Genomic DNA, 17,911 nt, shown 5'->3' with positions numbered 1-17,911 from the left:
CACAATTGAGCTAAATCTTGAGATGCTCCCAAGCCAAGACACGCTGTGAGCTATTAAGTAGCTGATTGTTCTCAGCGGCATTCCTTTTTTGTGTTTTATTAAACTTAAAGAGAACTTAGGCACCTGACTTTATTTAAGTAAACAAAAATGGGCTCATAAATTTAACTCTCAGCAAAAGTAATGATAAGGGAGATGGGAGTTGTAACTCTCAAAATAAGTTGCACCATTTCTGTACTTGTAGAAATTAGTATTTTCTAATTATATGGAACTTAAGCTCTTTTTATGTGTTCATGTCTTGCAATATGTTGCTTGCACAGCCTGCATTTATAATCACTGGATATGTACCACAACATAAACATGATACGTTTCCTTTTATTACTATCATTTTATCACGTGATCAGATGGTCTAGGTATCTATAAATGGCTTAACTTGTATACTGCTTATATGGTTATTACCAAATGAACTTTAGCAAAACTATGAAAGCCGGCCTTACCTCCTAAGAGGAAAAACATGTTCCCACCTCGGCTCTGCAAAGGCTAAAATATATGCCCTTTCTGACTTTATCCATGTACATATTTGCATTACAGCAAACCATAGAAGCTTCCTTGTGACATTGGCTATAATCTATCATATTTTTCCAATATAAAATTACATTTACATGTTTTATTCAATACATCATGCTCTGTCAACAATAAGTCCATTGGCTTGTTGGAAACAAAAATTTCAATATTCAAAATATTTGGAAAGGAGAGAAAAAAAACAGCTCCTGGAAACCAGAAACAGAGTGAAATAAAAGAGAATCACGCGAGAGAGCAGTGTATCAGAAATCAATGGCTGGAGGATGTAAACGTCTAGCAGTAATGCTATCTCATGCTTACCACGCACAGTCCCTTTCCTCTAGCGAACCTGAACAAGAGATTCCGTCAATGCTGTTACTGGAAAATAAGTCAGTTTTACGCGGTTCTGCACATGTGTTCTCCAAATATGTAATTGCTTTATCTACCATATACTTTTATTTAACTTATCTACCATATACTTTTATTTAACTTATCTATCATATACTTTTTTGGGTTGTTCCTGTTGATATCAGCTGCCTATAAAAAGTGATGGGCTTTGACCATGTGAAATTAAAATGAATCAAAGCTAACAAAACCAGGCCCTCCAATAACAGATGACATAAAACCCAAATGGGATAATCATCTATACATAAAAGGATTGAGTTCTCTGATTATCCTAACTATATAATTTTAATTATATATATCACACATCTACAATTGGGATAAGCAGTACTACCCACCTACAACAAATCTTCTGGTCCCTAGATGATGAGTTGTAACATATGGGCTCCTGGGTCCTGGGAAAGGTAAAAAGGTAAGACACTATATGGAGTACATTTCTCTACATAGTATTTAAATACGCAAAATTTTTATGTTTTGTTATTTTATGCTCTCTACCCTTGGAAAGGGAATTTGAACCTGTTGTGCCTCCCCGTCATGCTTCCGTGTGCCTAACCTAACTCAATGGTGCAGTTCTTACACTCCCATGGCTACTTATTTTCCAAAGGTATAAGTCACCTGTGAGAACGCAGGATGGAATTTTCTGAACATAGCAATCCCTTGTTTTTCTTACAATGAATAACAACTCATCAATTTAGTCTTCTCGATTTATCAGGAAAAACTCGCGTACGGGTACATGGCTTGATGCAAAAACAATATTAAGCTTCTACTGCTGTAATCCAAAAAACCCAAGATTCACAACAGAATCCGAAATGCTGATGCACTACAGATAGGAAAGATAATAAGAGATGTAAAATAAGATCAAAATATAACCAACAGGAAAGGCTATTCCCAGCGGAGATAGCTATTTATAGGAGGGTAGGTGGAGTAACTTCCCCTTACTGATCGGAGACAAGCTTCTGCTCATGACATCATGGTGAAAAGCGTTTAGCCACAGAGAAAGTTAACAGTACATTATAGTAATGGTCATTCTCTGGAAACGTCGAGTTAAAAATACACTGTCATTATGTTATAGTTAAGCCTCTTTGATTCAGGCAAATGATGCCATAGTAAACTTTCTCATCATTAACGTTAATAAAATGGGAAGTCTAGGTCTGGGAGCTGTAAACAGGCCAGCAAAAATGCCTGAAAATCTTGGCCAGTCTGTAGATCTTGAGTTGTCAATCATGCCACATCGGGACAGCTGATGCAGTGGTTCTAACAATGGTGTATTCTGGCCTAGGCCTCCAGTCCAGTTTACAATCCAATGGGATGGTTACAAAGGAGATCTGATGACAGCACAATATTTTAAAAACACATATTTTTAAACGCAGGGACGCTGATTATAGGGAATCTTGTAACCTTTAAGTCTCCATATGGGGGAGTGTTCAGCTCCACCCATCCCTAAATTAGCCACACCCCTGAAATGTCTAGCCATGCCTACTCCTGACTCCCAGAGAAGGAGACCACAAACTTTGCATATGAAGGAAGTTCTCGGGCATGCTGATCAGAAGCAGATGGTATCCTTAGTGTTCCCTTTGGCTGTGGGATTACTGCAGCATCATGGTTTCTGCTTTATTATCAAAACACTAAGGCAATAAGCATTTTCATTTAAATAAAAGACAACAACTGTCTGCAATACTCAACTGCAGCCTATGCAGTAATACCATACTTAAAAAAAAAGACCATTCTAGAGGTTATATATACCATTGGGTTATAATAGCTGATTTTATGCATTTTGGGTCAATCAGACCATGGAGTGATGAAAAAAAACAATTTAAATGTCAAAGTTCTACACAGCATTTTTTTTAATAAAAAAAGAAGGAAGTTAATAAATAATGTAAAGGAACAAATGGATTAATGAAAGAGAGTGAGAGAAAGAGATAGTGAAAAGGGAAAGGACAAGGAGAAAGCCAGTGATATTCCTGCATTTATTGATTGTATATGATTACATTAGGCACATCAAATATTCATAATGACATCCCACAAGAAGTCATTGTGTGCATTCTCTCCAACACTGCAGTGGGAACAGACAAAAAGATAATACCATGAGCCATGGTCAAGCAACCTTAAGCTGCTTTTGGACTTCAACTCCTATCATAATCAGTATGAAGTAAATAGGCCTCTAATTTGGGATATTGTCAAAGTAACAGCTGAAGCAGCTTTAAACTACAAATAAAGAACATTTTTTGAAAGCAGGACTGATTTTATGTAGGATCATGCCAGGTTCACAGTGTTGTTCATTTCAGAGGCAGCTTGGAAAGTGTTGCAGATGAAGAACATCATTGTCTTCTCCTACAACCTGGCTTGAGATTCATATGTGGACATTAGCATTCATCATTATGAACTGCATAGAAAACCCTAGGAACTATGTCTACTAGATGTGTTTTAAAGTTACCTGCCCTGTAATTACTGTTTAAAATGAACTATGTATCCTTATAGTGGGCCCTAATAATTAAACATTATAGAATGACAGGTTTGGAAATCCCAGGATTGTGGCCAGCAGAGAGGGACATGTAAGCATGATGGACATACCTGGGATCTCTCCGGGTTTGACCCAGAGTTCTTCAGGTCAACACCCAAATTCTCTGGGTCGCGGGAGCTTGACATGCCCCGCTCTCAGCCCATTTGCCCTTTACATAGGGGTGTTTCCCGCTGACATCAGTGGGAACTCCCACAGACGTCAGCGGGATCGCCCAGGTATGATGATGGACATGTGGTCGTGTAACGATAAGTTCAGATAATTTCATATCCATTAATTGTCCAGGGGGCTGCCTGGGACACTGGAATATTCCTTTAAAATATGCATACAAATGTAAAAATGGATGCATTTACCTAAAAAGCATATGATTACAATGATGTTGGAATATTTTCAACCCCCCAAAATCTTATATTTACTTGTTAGATCAGTGGTTCACTTCTTGTACCTTTTGTCTTATTATGTACAGCATTTTTCATGTATTAACTTTTTCATTCTTTACTTTGAACTTTTAGATTTGCTCCTAAATCCCAGAGACAGACACTACATTTCCTCAGATGGAAAAGGGAATTAAGCAGCACTCGGAGCAGCCTGTATTAAATTATTCATAGCTGATAGGGAAAGTGTTTTGTGCCTTCTATCTCCTCAGAGCAAAATGCTTACAATTAGCAAAACAACCAGACTAATAACATTTAAATAAGGAAAATTACCTCTTCTTTTACCCTTTTCCCTGTGAAATATCTGACAGCTGTAAAACAAATTAACCATTTCCGTACTCAATGGGAATTCCATTTCAAGTCTGTGCTTACATATCCATAGAGAAACGTCTAGTCACCCTAGAAGGGAAAATACTATTCCACATGTATTAAATATATGGCACAGACTTTAATGGCTTCACTTGATTCCACTAGGGAACGCGCAGGATCGCTGACGGGGAGGCGCTCTTTCCATAATATACCATTCAGACGCTAGCGTGAAAATGGTTAACTTCATACTTAATATTTTTTCTCATTATTCGAACTATAATGTGCTCTTCCAGTTTGTCCCAGCCCATTACCTGGTGTCATGGGCCACAGTGATATTAGGAACTATGTGGTTTCCAATGTATCTCATTTACAACTTATGTGTGTTTTTAAATATACTTTAAAGCTGCATTGTTTATCCTTATTCTTAACAAAAAATATTAGGGCTGGGACCCCACACGTGTGCCATATGCACAATAATGACACTATGAAATATGAGGCTGATATTCAATAATTTTCCAGGACTGTTTTTTATTCCCAGTCCGGCCCTGGGCTTTTGATAGTACATAATAAAAATATACATATAGTGTTAGAGAGGCTTCACCATACCTGGGGACCACCATCTCACCCGTTCTCTGGGTCAAGACCCGAAACTTCCGGGTAGCGGGAACAGGGTCTTGACATGCTCTGCTGTCCTCCCATTTTCCCTTTAATTGGGGATTGTTGCCCTCTGACATCAATGGGCAGTCGTGGCCGCGTCCCGCAAGGGAAGGCTCCGGGTAGCTGGAGCTCAGAAGTTCCCAGTTATGGGCTTCACTTGAGTGAGACGCACCCCTACGATTCTATTATTCTTGGGACCTGTCTACTAAATGTATAAATGTTCACTAACTTTGGACCCTATAACTATATGAACTTGATGGGTTTCTGTTTATGGATTTAATGATTTCGTACAATTCAGAGTATGATATAAAACATTATTAAAACCACATATTCGCCAGTCATGCATTTTTTTTAAGAAATGTAAAAAAAGGTAAACATTATACATCTAGAAAGTGGCGGTAAAAGCCTGTTCGTTAAAATTATATAACTATTTATATGTATAAAGAACAACAAAAAAGGAGCACCCTGAGGACTTCAATAAGTGTGTGTGTGTATGTGCACTTCATACAATCAAAAGGGCTTTGCCTGTTTTATTGGTTTTCATATGGCAAAATAATCAGCATCAAATTAAACAAAACAGAATCCTTGCTCTCCTGAGCCCTTACTAAACAGTAAGCTTTAACTGTTACTAGACCTCCCCCTTCTTTTCAAGGCTTTAGTAGGTTTACATGGTAGATTTACTCTAACTTACGTCTACCTGGCTGTCTTACTTTATAATATACCCATCCAACCCTTCCAATGATCTCATGTGGTCCATGCCACCTTGCCAGGAATTTATTCTCCACTGGGGGGTACAAAAAACTAGTACCCTGGCTCCAGGTTGACCCGGACCCTAGCATTTCTGGTCTTGCGTGGCCTTCTCCATATGTTCCCAAACTATGGGCCAAATAGCTGATAATTCCTGCATTTGAGATACATGCTCAATCACACTGGTGTGAATAAAATCTCCTGAGAATTTGTTACAACATGGCTATGTGCGAGATTCAGTATAGTGTGCGGCACTAACAACTGGTTTATTATTTCAATCTTTTTTTTTTCTTGACCCAATATAAGAGATCATTTTCAACTTCAAAACGAGGAAATCTGATGGGTGTTTATGCATTAGTAGGAGATCCATTTCTTACTGAAATGGTATTTTTGGCCAATGATGAAGTGGGGTCAGACCATTGTGCACTTTTAATGTTACCTGGATTAACATCTAAATTAATGAACTCAATGTTCTCCTCAGAATTTTCAGATGGTTCTTCCTCCCTCGGTTCTAGGTCATCGCCAACTAGTGTCTTCTTAGGGGATAACACCTTATTGTTTGACTCATCACTGCTGTCTATGCTAAAATATCAGCAGAATATATATGAGGAGTGGAGCGCTGGCCGACCCTTCTCTCCAAATGCTCCCCACCAGAGACCCCAAAATACACAGAATAAAATAAACAAGTCACTGTGTACTACTCTGCACCTCCCTACTCGCTACTCACAATTTATACCTTGCAATATTTGGGGTACTATACACACACCCCTTGTTAGGATTCCAGGGATATTGTCATAATATATATAATATTTTATGTGACTGTATGAGTGCACTATTTTGCATTTCCCTGCTATTCATCACTATCTGGCGGTTCCAAAGCCAACAATGCATTCTCTCTTTTACATTAATAACATTTTTACTGTGTGGTGGCAGGAAATGCATTTTCAGTTCATCTGCTGCAGCTATTAGATTACCAGGAAATTGCTGCCTGGACAGCAGCCAGGGCTGTTACTTAAAGGCCAACGCACCCAGAGGAAGAAAGAATGAAAGAGCAGAAAAAAGATGCTGGACAGAGCTTCACTATCTAATGGTTCAGCCTGCTGTATAAAAAGAGGAAGATGTTAAGATGTTGATGTTATAGCAATAATGCTGATTAAATTAAAATGCAAAATATCTTACAACATTCCTAATATGTTCTAGTATAGGATTAAGGACTCTTTTTCTTGTGACATGGGGCAAGAGTGCTACATTTCTGGCAATCTATAATAACATCCAACTGGTATCTATGGGACTTGCTTGGGATTGCTCTATTGAGTTTTTTATATATATATAAATGTGACCCAAGTCATTAGGAGATATTGGCTATGAGATGCAGTTGCCACACAGTTGTTGGTGCCTTATTGGAATTTTCATTTTCACGTAGCAGAACTCACATCTAGCGCTGTGAAGGATTCCATTAAGAACCCCCTTCGGCAATATGGAACCCCCGCAATCAGAAGTGATAGTACCTTACAAGACCCCCCATTGGTCTAATTGGGGTCATGACCTATACATCTATGACACAGGTTCCTCATAATAATATAGACATGTTATATGTACTGTTATCACAAATATTGTATTTCTTAGTTACATTAATTTAATTTATGTTGGGGTTCCTCTCCTAGGGCCTCTTAAAAAACAAAGACAATTTCTGCCCCTAATACAAAGGGACAATAGTACTTCTCCATGGACTATTCTTGCCACCAATTGACTGCTTGAAGCAGTCAGTCACTGGCAGGAAAGTGTTCCCATTGAAATCACTCATGCACTCTAGGGTCTAAGCAGACCCTTGCCCCGAGATTTTCCCTAGCCAGCACAGGCGTAAGTGAATCACGTGTAGAGAGATCTGTTCGGCCGATTCTGCATTTGCAAAAACAGACAAATTTAAAGGGACCACACATCTATCATATGCATTAAAGTTCATGTGATCGCTAGAGGGTACCGTTAAGAAAATCCTATGGGTCTTTTTCAGTAGTGACATCTATAGAGTGAAAGAAATCCAAAGGCAAATCAAGTCTTCTTTAGAGGTTGAGAAAAAGTGAGAGTTTTAATGTTGTGAAATGACCCAGGTTGTCTGATTTTGGAAACAGATGCATTTGTGCAGTGAGTTTTGGAATGCGTGAGCATTGTTAAGGCTGCAGTCCAAGCATACCAAATTTGAAAAAGGTTAGAGCTCGCAAAAATAGATGCCAAGGATAGAGAAAAACCCAAAACAGATGGTGTTTCCAAACGCCAGAAAACTAAATGAGTATATTTTGATTTTGTCCTTTCTATAGGCTGTGAAAATAAAGTAAATTTTTCTATTTTTGCCCACTTTCTTCAGATCTAGTCAATCTATTTGTCAGTGCAAAATTTCCTTATAATACTGTGGGAAATAGTTTCAACGCATACATTAAAAGACCTCCAAACTAAAATATAATTTGATTTTATCATCCAAACAATATATTCGCAGAAATTTAATAACTGTAGATTTACATTTAGCACCAAAAAAATGCACATAAAATGTCTGTTAATATTTTGTACCCCTAGTCTATCCATCATTTCTCTAGAGGTATGGCTTACATTCTAGAGCCAACACAGGCATTCTATTAACATTCTATTAACTGGTATGTATCTGGTGATAAATTGCTCAGGGAAACATTTACCAGACTGGTTTAACTGGAACATTTCTTTTTTTTTCATTCTCCCCTGGGATGTGAAGCGCAAATTCGACTTATTAGTACCTACTTGGTTGCCCATTAAAATAGTCTTCCTAAGCCAGTGTTCAGCATGCTTATGTACCAGTTTGGGTGGGCGCTTGTTGAAAGCAGGGCCTTGTTTTAAGATGGGATAATCTTTTGTCTAAACACACACTTATTGCTAAACAAGGTGACAAAGAACCTCTCGGTCTTTTGTAAATAGACCAGTGTAGTCTTTGTCTTGTCACCATATTGTTTAGATAAAGACTGTATACTTCAGTGGTAATGTTAAAAGAACAGTCCAATAGTAAATACAGCTCCAACAATGAAGATTGGGGTAGGTACAAGTGCCAAATATATCGAGAGGATTCTGCTGAATCCCCTTATGAATTTGGAGGAAAAGTGTATAATATAAGGTGACACTCAGTTATTCTATGCATTATGATGTCTAGAGTATCCCTTTAAGTTGTAGTCTTATATCAAGTAGAGGAAACCGTATTGGTGAGAATTTGAACGTGTCTGGTTCTCTCAAAAGATGGAGCTAAGGAAGCCATTGTTTACTGATATAACGTATCAAGGAGTCATTTCACTTTTTAGTGTGAACTTCTCAAGTTTGGAATACTTTATACAACCTGGAATCTGATAACACTCACATTCAACCTTGACATGTCCTCCTAGTTTCATGTTGTAGCTACTCTGATACAAGTGTGGCAAAGAGTGTCCAACCACTACTTATTTTGTATAAGTGTCCAAGGGGAGATGTCAAGCCCAAGGGTGGATTTTTACATGACAGCAGGTACCACCATCATGGTAGAAACTGTAGCATCAATGTTGAAAAATGGACATCTAACTACTAAAGTGACACAGGAAGACCAACAAGAATTATATATAAAACGACTTTCTGGACAACACAAGGTATTCTCCATCACATCATATTGTACTGTTTTTAAGAATATCTGGAAAGGGGTTACAGCATAGAGTATACTTAAGGCAACCACAAATATTATTTGAGCTACAATACCAGGACCTTATGACATTTCTACCAACTTTGAGTTCGTATGTTTTTCTTGTAGTCATCCTTAATGGTTCACATTTATACAGATATTCGATTTACTAACATTTCATTGTTTCAGAAAATTAGTTACAACTGATCTTTTTGGTCAGTTATATTGGATAAAGTCAACTCTTACAAAGAAATAAGTTAACATTTAGTACAGGGTTATTGAAGTTAGGCAGAAAACCCTTCACCCGATGAGAAGGCTTGCTAATTTTGGAAATGGCTAGAATGACAGATCTCAAAATAGATTGCTTGGACATCTAAATTGAATTACTTTGCCTGTCACATGCTTCTCCTCAGATTCTGTTTGGAGAGACATGAAGCCAAGTCTTTTCCCTGTGCCAGTTTAGGAAATCCTGCTATCCTCTACAGATACAACCTGGTATTATATTTCCCGCTGGTGACGACAAAAACATACATTTCCCATAATGCAATGTTTGGCATAATATGATATATATATATATTTATGATATATACTAGATTCCCACATTTATTTTTTGCTCTTATTAGTTTTAGTTTCTACTCTTTCATTTTTCCCAGTAAAATAAATTTAAAAAAGACAGAGAGACCACAATATTAGATGTCCTTAAAGGTAAACTGTCACTCTTACATTTTATAGCAAAATTAAAATGCTATATAAAAAAGTTGCTAAAATCAGTGATTTTACAAAATGTGAACTAGAGACAGTTCAGAGGAGGGTAACTAAAATAGTAATCACTTCCATGATAAAATTATCATGGATGACTACGGGATCTCAATATGTATAGCTTGAAGGATTGAAGAGACATAAAGGACGTGGCAAAAACAGTTAGAGCAGGGCTGTCCAACGTGCAGCCCTCCAGCTGCGGCAGGACTACATCTCCCATACTCCTCTGCCAGGTCCTTAGCTGAAAGAGCATTATGGGAGATGTAGCCCTGCCGCAGCTGGAGGGCCGCAGGTTGAACACCCCTGAGTTAGAGAGAGATTTAACAAAATTAGAGGAGGGATGTATATTTAAGAGAACTGTGAGAACAAGAGGTTGTAGTCTTAAACTATAGGATCAGAGACATAATCTAAGGAAGTTTTACTTTACTGAGAGGGTAGTAGAAGTTGATCTGCCTCCCAGCAGAAATAGTAGATGAGTAGTACAATGAGCAAATGTAAACATACATGGGAAAGGCATATGGCTATCCTTAAGGACCGATGTTTGAGTCTTTGCAGCAGAAGTAATAAACAGACTAGTTAGGTTGAATGTTTTTTTTTATGCCGTCAAATTCTATGTTTCTTTAAGGGACCATCCAGACCCAGACATGGAGAACATGCTTCATCAAATCGCAATTTATAAATAAATATTGTCTAATGGTTACAAAATATTCTAAATATTGTTTAATTGTTACAAAATTTAAAATGCTAATATTTGTGACAACTGAAAAACCAAAGGCACAAAAGGGTAACTGGGGTAATTTACAAAATCATGGGGTCCCTGGACAGACAGGATGTTATTTTCCTCCTCTTATGTCAATGAGAAATGTCTGGGGGGGCAGTATAACATTTAACCCCATGTGATCCAACATCCCCCAAACATAATAACTCTATTTTGAGCCCGGGCCAGACAAATGGCTGCCTTAAAATGATTTTTGCATTATTTTTCTTTGTTTAATTCTGTTGCTTGCAGAGCCATGGGACCGGATACAGGGAAGCCTACAGGGAGAGCTAATGGACTGATTCAGTTTCCAAAGGATGACGCCACTTAGGCATTAAGAGAGAAAGGAGAGAGAGAGAGAAAAAGAGAGAGTAAAAGTGAGAAAGGCTGAGCCATGAGAGACTGAGATGAAATAGAGTGGGATACATGCATTTAAAAAATCTGCAAAACCTTCAATAATAAACCATCATTTCTCCCTTTTTTAGACATTAAAATGTGCATTATTTGAGAAAATAAAAGATGTTTCCTGAGACAGCCCCTTGATGTGAGAGAGCACAGACACAGAGCAGGGAAGCTATAGGGCAGATAGAGGAAAACAGATTATAAAATGAATGTACAAGAATAAGGAGAAAGCCAGATTCATAGCCAGTGAGAGAGAATGACAAACCCCACCCACTAGGCCCCGCCCCCTTAACTCATTCACAAGATCAGCTGAAAACATCCGCATTCACAAAACAGACTGTCACAGATCAGCACCACCTCTCTGTGCATTCAAGCTGTATTAGACTGTGCGTTCACAGGCGGAGAGGCAGACAGTGGGAGACTCACCAATGCATATATACATATAATATACCCCTGCATTAACAAATATATATATATATTATATATATCATACATATATAATAAAACATCATCTTAGGATTTAATAGCAAGACCATCTGACGTGTAACCTTCATTCTGGGAAAGTCTTAATTCTGCAGCATCTTGGAAACATCATTCTTGCAGACAGCTTGTGACTCCAGCCTTGATCAGTGGTGTTTTGGAGAGAGACACACCTTGACGTCTGCAGCTTCCACCAACTAAGGAGACAATCCATTGAGACTTTTCACCTAAGTGGGATGCTTCTTAAAGGACAGATACTGTAACAGCATTTCTTCCTATATTAACCTGGGTGGGAATTGCATTCACTTATAGCACCATGGACCTGCAGTCTCACAGAGGTAAGTTCCCGCATTCAGTATAATATTTTTATTATTTTATTTGTGTTCTTTTTTCCAAAATGTTCATCGTTGGCATAAAAATATCATTCTATGATACATCTGCCATTAATAATAAAATAAGATTAAACCTACAAAAAATATTGCTGCTGTCCAGTGCATTCACATACATATATATATATATATATATATATATATATATATATATATATTACAGTTGATACAACATAGCTGAGATGAGATATTAAAGGTTCTATGATCACAGGCGCTGAATATTGAAAATGATTCATACTGTACACACTGTATAATTTTTATTTACCACTATTTGGATGAACATGGCAGTTTAATGTGACCTTAAATGTATCCTGCTGCGTATTTTTCTAATAGAAGAAACCCAATACTAGACCTTGTACTTATTTTTATCTCCATTCATATGCCCCACAACCACTCCTTGGTACCTTCTTCATAGTGCAGTGTCCAAAATGCAAAATACATTTGGCAAATGTTTTAGCAATCTGTGTTATTTACAACGTCACATAATAAATTAATTAAAAATACACAGTTTGGCCATATATGCACATCGGCGTATTTGGCCCTTAGATGCACTCCAGAAATGTCACTACGGAAGATTAAGGATGGATACATCCCATTCTCTTGAGTCGTTAAGAGCAAAATGCAGATTGGAAATCAAATATATCACATACAGGTTAAAATCGGGGACTCGATAAGATGTAACTAGTACAGACAGAAGGGTGTGTAAGCAAAGTACAGTTCTGTAGCCTATCATACAACCCTATAATGTAACAACACAATTGTCTAAGCTGCCAGCAGCCCTTGGAGTGGTAGAGTAAGTCGTGGATCCTACCTTATGGTAGGTGATGATACCGTATATAGTGGGAATATGTATATTATTATAACCTTCAGTCACCAATTGCTCGCCATCATCAGTACTGTATTTGTAAATAACAATTTTGGGCAAAGTTCTAAATGTGGATTAATCACCATGAAAAGCAAAAGAAGTTCCCAGTTGATAGCCCCCGTTTGATACTTAAGATTTGACCTCATTGACACCAAAAGAACAGTCCCAAAAATCTCAATGGATGTAGCATACATCACAAACATTAATTACAGTACATGAATGAAGATGGAATATTTTCTTCCATTAGAATATTTTTCTAAAAAATCTTTAGAAGATCTTATAACCGCACGCACGTTCTAAAAATACGAGGCATAATCTGGTATATAGGCTCGGTAGAATGATGAAGAAATGGAAAGATGGCCCTGGCCAGAGTGGAATTTCTACCATATATTAGCGCATTGTTAAAGAAAAAAGCCTTTGTAGAATTGTATGTGTTAGAATGACCAATGCAAATAGTTTAGTAACCCAAAGCTGATCGTCGCAAGATATGACCAGCGATTGGAGATTCATTTCTTTAAACATGAATGCATTCTTATAGATACAATGTAATAGCCTCATACATCATCATTAGGTTATTTAAAAGTATATTTCACACAGTCCATAGTTGTTGTAGTTTATGTTATGTTGTTTATGCTAGACATGTATACTAAGATTAACTACAGATTAATTTAAGAGTAATTGCCTATTAGATGTGCATTTTATATCATATTGTTCATGTTGTTGCTGTTTGCCCAATTGCCACATATGGTTGCCAGATGGGTTCTGCAACAATACTGGACACAAATGACACAAGAAAACACAAGACATCAAAGCATTGGTTACACAAAAGAAAATTCTCAAACACAGGACACTGTTCGGGAACCAGCTCGGCAGGCAGCCATATTGCCAGAGAAGGAAGAGCGGTTGAGAGATTTAGAGAAGTGTGCAATATTATCTGTAAAACAGTAAAGAAGCTGACGCGGCATAGCTAGATTATTGGAAAACGACTGAAATTGCTTACATGCAAAAAGATATTGACAGTATTTTTTTCTGACATGGAATACGTAGACAGGGCACTGATACCGAAGGCTCTTTGCAGCCACATGCAGTTTATGACCTGATACTGTTTTTTTTTCTAGTGGCTGTGATGTGAAGTCTATCAAAGGGTTAACAAAATGACCTTAACCCTTGGAAATCTTAGTTATATCTTATTTTAGACACTTGTACGCAGGAAGCACACAGGTCAAAATCTACTGCCAATATATATAGAACTGCTGGTTATGATGCATCATGGTGCATCATGGGAAACATGGCTTATCCCACCCCTGGATACATGTGAGATACCGAGTAATGATAATGTGTAGAAAATGATGTCTCTGAAATTGAGAATCAGGGGCATATTTAAGAAGTTAGACTTATATTATGTTACATGTATAACGGAAACTTGGCAACATCTATTTTATGATGTCTGCCCATCAAAAGCCCACTTTTTATGGTATTTTTTTATTGCAATTTGTGAACCAGTTAATTCTTAATTTCTTTGTATTAAATGTAAAACACAGTGTAAAGCGGCATCAAAGCCCTTTTGGAATCTTTACGGTACTACGAGTTTTTGCCCCGGTCTTTTGATGCCCAAACCTGGCCGGTGAAACCACAGAATCGATGACCTTGTTTCACAGTAATATTTTGGAGCTGGACATCTGCATAGCTGAACACAGAAAGAAAATACTGTCCTAAAATTGAAAATATGTCAGTTGAAACAAAAATGTGTTCTTTTACACACAGGATGACATACAGACATGTGCTTGAACATGCCTTAGTACATGTCGTCCAGCGTTTGCTTTTGGACATATCTCCTTCATACAGGTTGTACTCTCAACTTCCACAACAGATCCATGAAGCTCACTTGCCCCTGGCAAGGAGTACAGAAGGGACACTATTGGATCCATGATACATACATCTGGACCCTCAAGGCTTCTTAGGGGTAACAGTTTGAGAATTTAGGAAAGGGAATATTGGTCGACGGTGGTTCGGTGGCAAATTAAAATCTAAAAGATCTGAGAGATCTCCTCAAGGAATTGTATACAACTATGTGCTTTGTTATATGTGAATAAAGTGAATATATGTATATATATATATATATATATATATATAATGAATTAAGGCAGTTTTTGGTTCCCAAGATTGGAGGAGTTGAGTTTCACATCAAAATCTAGTGAAACATACTGTTAGGGGGTATTTGTACCAAGTAAGATAAAGGGGAACATAGACTAAGATGGAATAGGAGACAAACATTTTTTTCACGTACTGTGCCTTATACGAAAGTGTTATGTATATTCTAGACATGTTTTAATGTTTTCGCTGCGTTCTCAGCTTTAGAAACACAACTCAAGCCTCAAGCTTTCTTTCCCTAAAAGTATTACTTTCTTTGCGAGAATATAACATTTGACTACAAATAAGAAGAGCTGATTAATAAAGGAAGAGATATCTCGATTTAATGGTCATTTTAAAAGGTATATTGAGGAGGGAGTAATCTAGTTGCATTAATTCAGGAAAGAATTGACTTCCTTGTAACCCTGAGCGGCTCTTTCTCTCTTGGCATAGTGTGAGAGTTAAACTTAATAGTACTGATTAGTTTTCCAGTTGTAACCAACATATTTCCTTAATCATCTATTCATATGCAATGATTGGTGTATTGTGTGAATGCTAGTTAGGAGTTTGCTGAGTGAGAAGATATTGGGATATTCCTTAATGGGAAACTTTGACGTCCATTGGTAAAGTACAGTAAAGGAGTATTTCCTCTGACGTTGTCAAGAGAAGACATTCCCATTATCTCTACTTAATGAGCGATCTCAGAGACGCAGTACATGTGATACCACATGGTCCTTGGTTAGTGATATGCTATGCAAACCTTTTATGAACAATGGATGCCACAGGGTAAACAAGTCCATAATGCAAAATGTATACTATTTTCTTTCATGAATATTGAACAATCATGAACTTAAGTCATGTGACTATTTTTTTATCTTTACAAAATAGGCATTAAATGTCTAGAGTATATACAATACAGTATAACAATGGTTGATATTTGAATGTAGTAAGGAGGGTTTATTCACTAACCGGAGAGTTGACAGGAAAGTCTACTGGGGAGTTGTGGTTTCAGCTTCAATATACATTATGAATGGGCTAGCACTGTAAGCTTCTGTTGCAGAAAGAACATGGCTGGACCTACACAATATAAAATTAAATCAGTGATATTTCTTTAAAGTTTTCATACCCTTGGAATTATAAAATATGCAGGGCTAGCTCAGAAGTCCTTTTGTTGGAGAATCCCACCACTGTTGGCCCTATTATAAATATTGAAGAGAAGGAGATGTAACCATAACTTTTCTTTTTACCCTCTTGTCATCAGAGGACAAACTCTGTTTAAGAAACAAATAAAATTAGTCACTTTGCTACAATGAAGATGTTTCACATAGTTATTTTAGGTCTAGACTACATTATTTTACTGGACAAGCTTTAATTTTTTGATAGAGTTAAAGGTTACTGGAAAGAAATCTGTTCCATATGCTAACATTTTTTTTTTATATTCCTATAGGGTCATCAGATGTTCCGTGATGGAAAGTACCAATTAAAACATATTTCTATACAAAGACTAAAACTGTAAAAATAGATAAGGGAAGGGGCCCAATGAACATGGATATATCTACTGGAGACATCCAACAGGTTCTTTCCATTGACCAAATTCGATCTATCCGGGCCAATAATGATTACGTGGAGCGACCTACAGTCTCATTTATGCAAACCTGGTCTAATCCTTCCCTTTCACAACATGCTGCCAAGCAAGAGTGGCCTCATGATCATCTGGTATCCTACAATCACCACGATCTCCACCGTAGCCAAAGTCATCAACATCCATCACAACATCTTTCACATGAGCTAAGCCATTCCAGTACAATAAGTTCTGTTTCTCGAAGCACTACTGCTTCAGATCAGAGACTGTTAACTGGTATAACTCCATCTCACTCGGGGCACTCACTCATGAGGACGCAGCCAAAAGATGGTGACCTTAAGCAAGATGAGTTCATCAAAGGAATAATGGAGAAGCCAGATAGATATGTAGGTCATCTCTTCATCTGTGAAGAGTGTGGGCGCTGCATATGTGATGAATGTACACAAGTTCGGAACCTTCCTTCATGTTGGGTTTGTGACCAGAGGTGCTTATGCTCTGCAGAAAATGTCATCGACTATGGATCTTGCCTGTGCTGCATCAAAGGCCTATTCTACCACTGCTCTACTGATGATGAGGACAACTGTGCTGATGACCCCTGTTCTTGCAGTCAGGCATCCTGCTGTGCCCGTTGGGCAACAATGAGCTTCCTCTCCTTCTTCATGCCCTGTTTATGCTGCTATCTTCCTGCCAAGGGTTGCCTGAAGCTCTGCCAGAAAGGCTATGATAAAGTAAAAAGACCTGGCTGTCGATGCGAGAATCATACCAACACCGTCTGCAGGAAAATATCCTCATCTAGTGGCACACCTTTCCCCAGGCCTTTTGATAAGCCAGTATGACCTACCGGCTGTGGTTGGATATGACCCTATATCTCGTTTCTTCTTCACTACTTCCTGCTGTGCTCTTTTTCACTGGTGCCAGTGAGAGTGAAAGCCTTACCAAGACCCCATTAACAATTCAGGAATGTAAGAAAGGTTTCAGAACATTATAAATACAACAGAGAGGAATGGGCACTCTTCATATTCCATGTTGAAAAAGCTGAAGTAGAGTTCATGATGTGACCTTCCCGCACCATGCCCCTGGAATATTGTTATCAGGAAGTCATTCAAAATTGGCTTGATTGTGATATCTTCCATCTGACAATGCAGACAACCAACATCTTCCAAAAAGAAAGGACTCTCGTCTGTCCATTGCTCTCTACAACATTGGCTGAGAAAGTCAACAAGTCCATCTTTCGTTTGAAGAGATTATCGATTAAAGGAAA

At 37.8% G+C, this 17,911-nt stretch overlaps 1 protein-coding gene across 1 annotated transcript; it reads left to right on the top strand.

Moving 5' to 3' along the window:
* Positions 1-16,613: 16,613 nt before the first annotated feature.
* Positions 16,614-17,486, top strand: LOC149298247 (protein sprouty homolog 3-like). Its single transcript, XM_089487797.1, has one exon. It carries the CDS (start codon positions 16,614-16,616, stop codon positions 17,484-17,486), a length of 873 nt encoding a protein of 290 aa, XP_089343923.1.
* The last annotated feature ends 425 nt before the right edge of the window (positions 17,487-17,911 follow it).

The sequence above is a fragment of the Sceloporus occidentalis genome, unplaced genomic scaffold (genome assembly GCF_023333645.1).
Source record: "Sceloporus occidentalis isolate IW3139 unplaced genomic scaffold, rSceOcc1.0.p SCAF_34, whole genome shotgun sequence".
Classification (NCBI taxonomy): domain Eukaryota; kingdom Metazoa; phylum Chordata; class Lepidosauria; order Squamata; family Phrynosomatidae; genus Sceloporus; species Sceloporus occidentalis.
This window is presented reverse-complemented; position numbering and strand designations above follow the sequence as displayed.

Excerpts from the sequence above, each read along its gene's own strand:
- LOC149298247 (XM_089487797.1), top strand. The coding sequence starts at position 16,614 with ATGGATATATCTACTGGAGACATCCAACAGGTTCTTTCCATTGACCAA.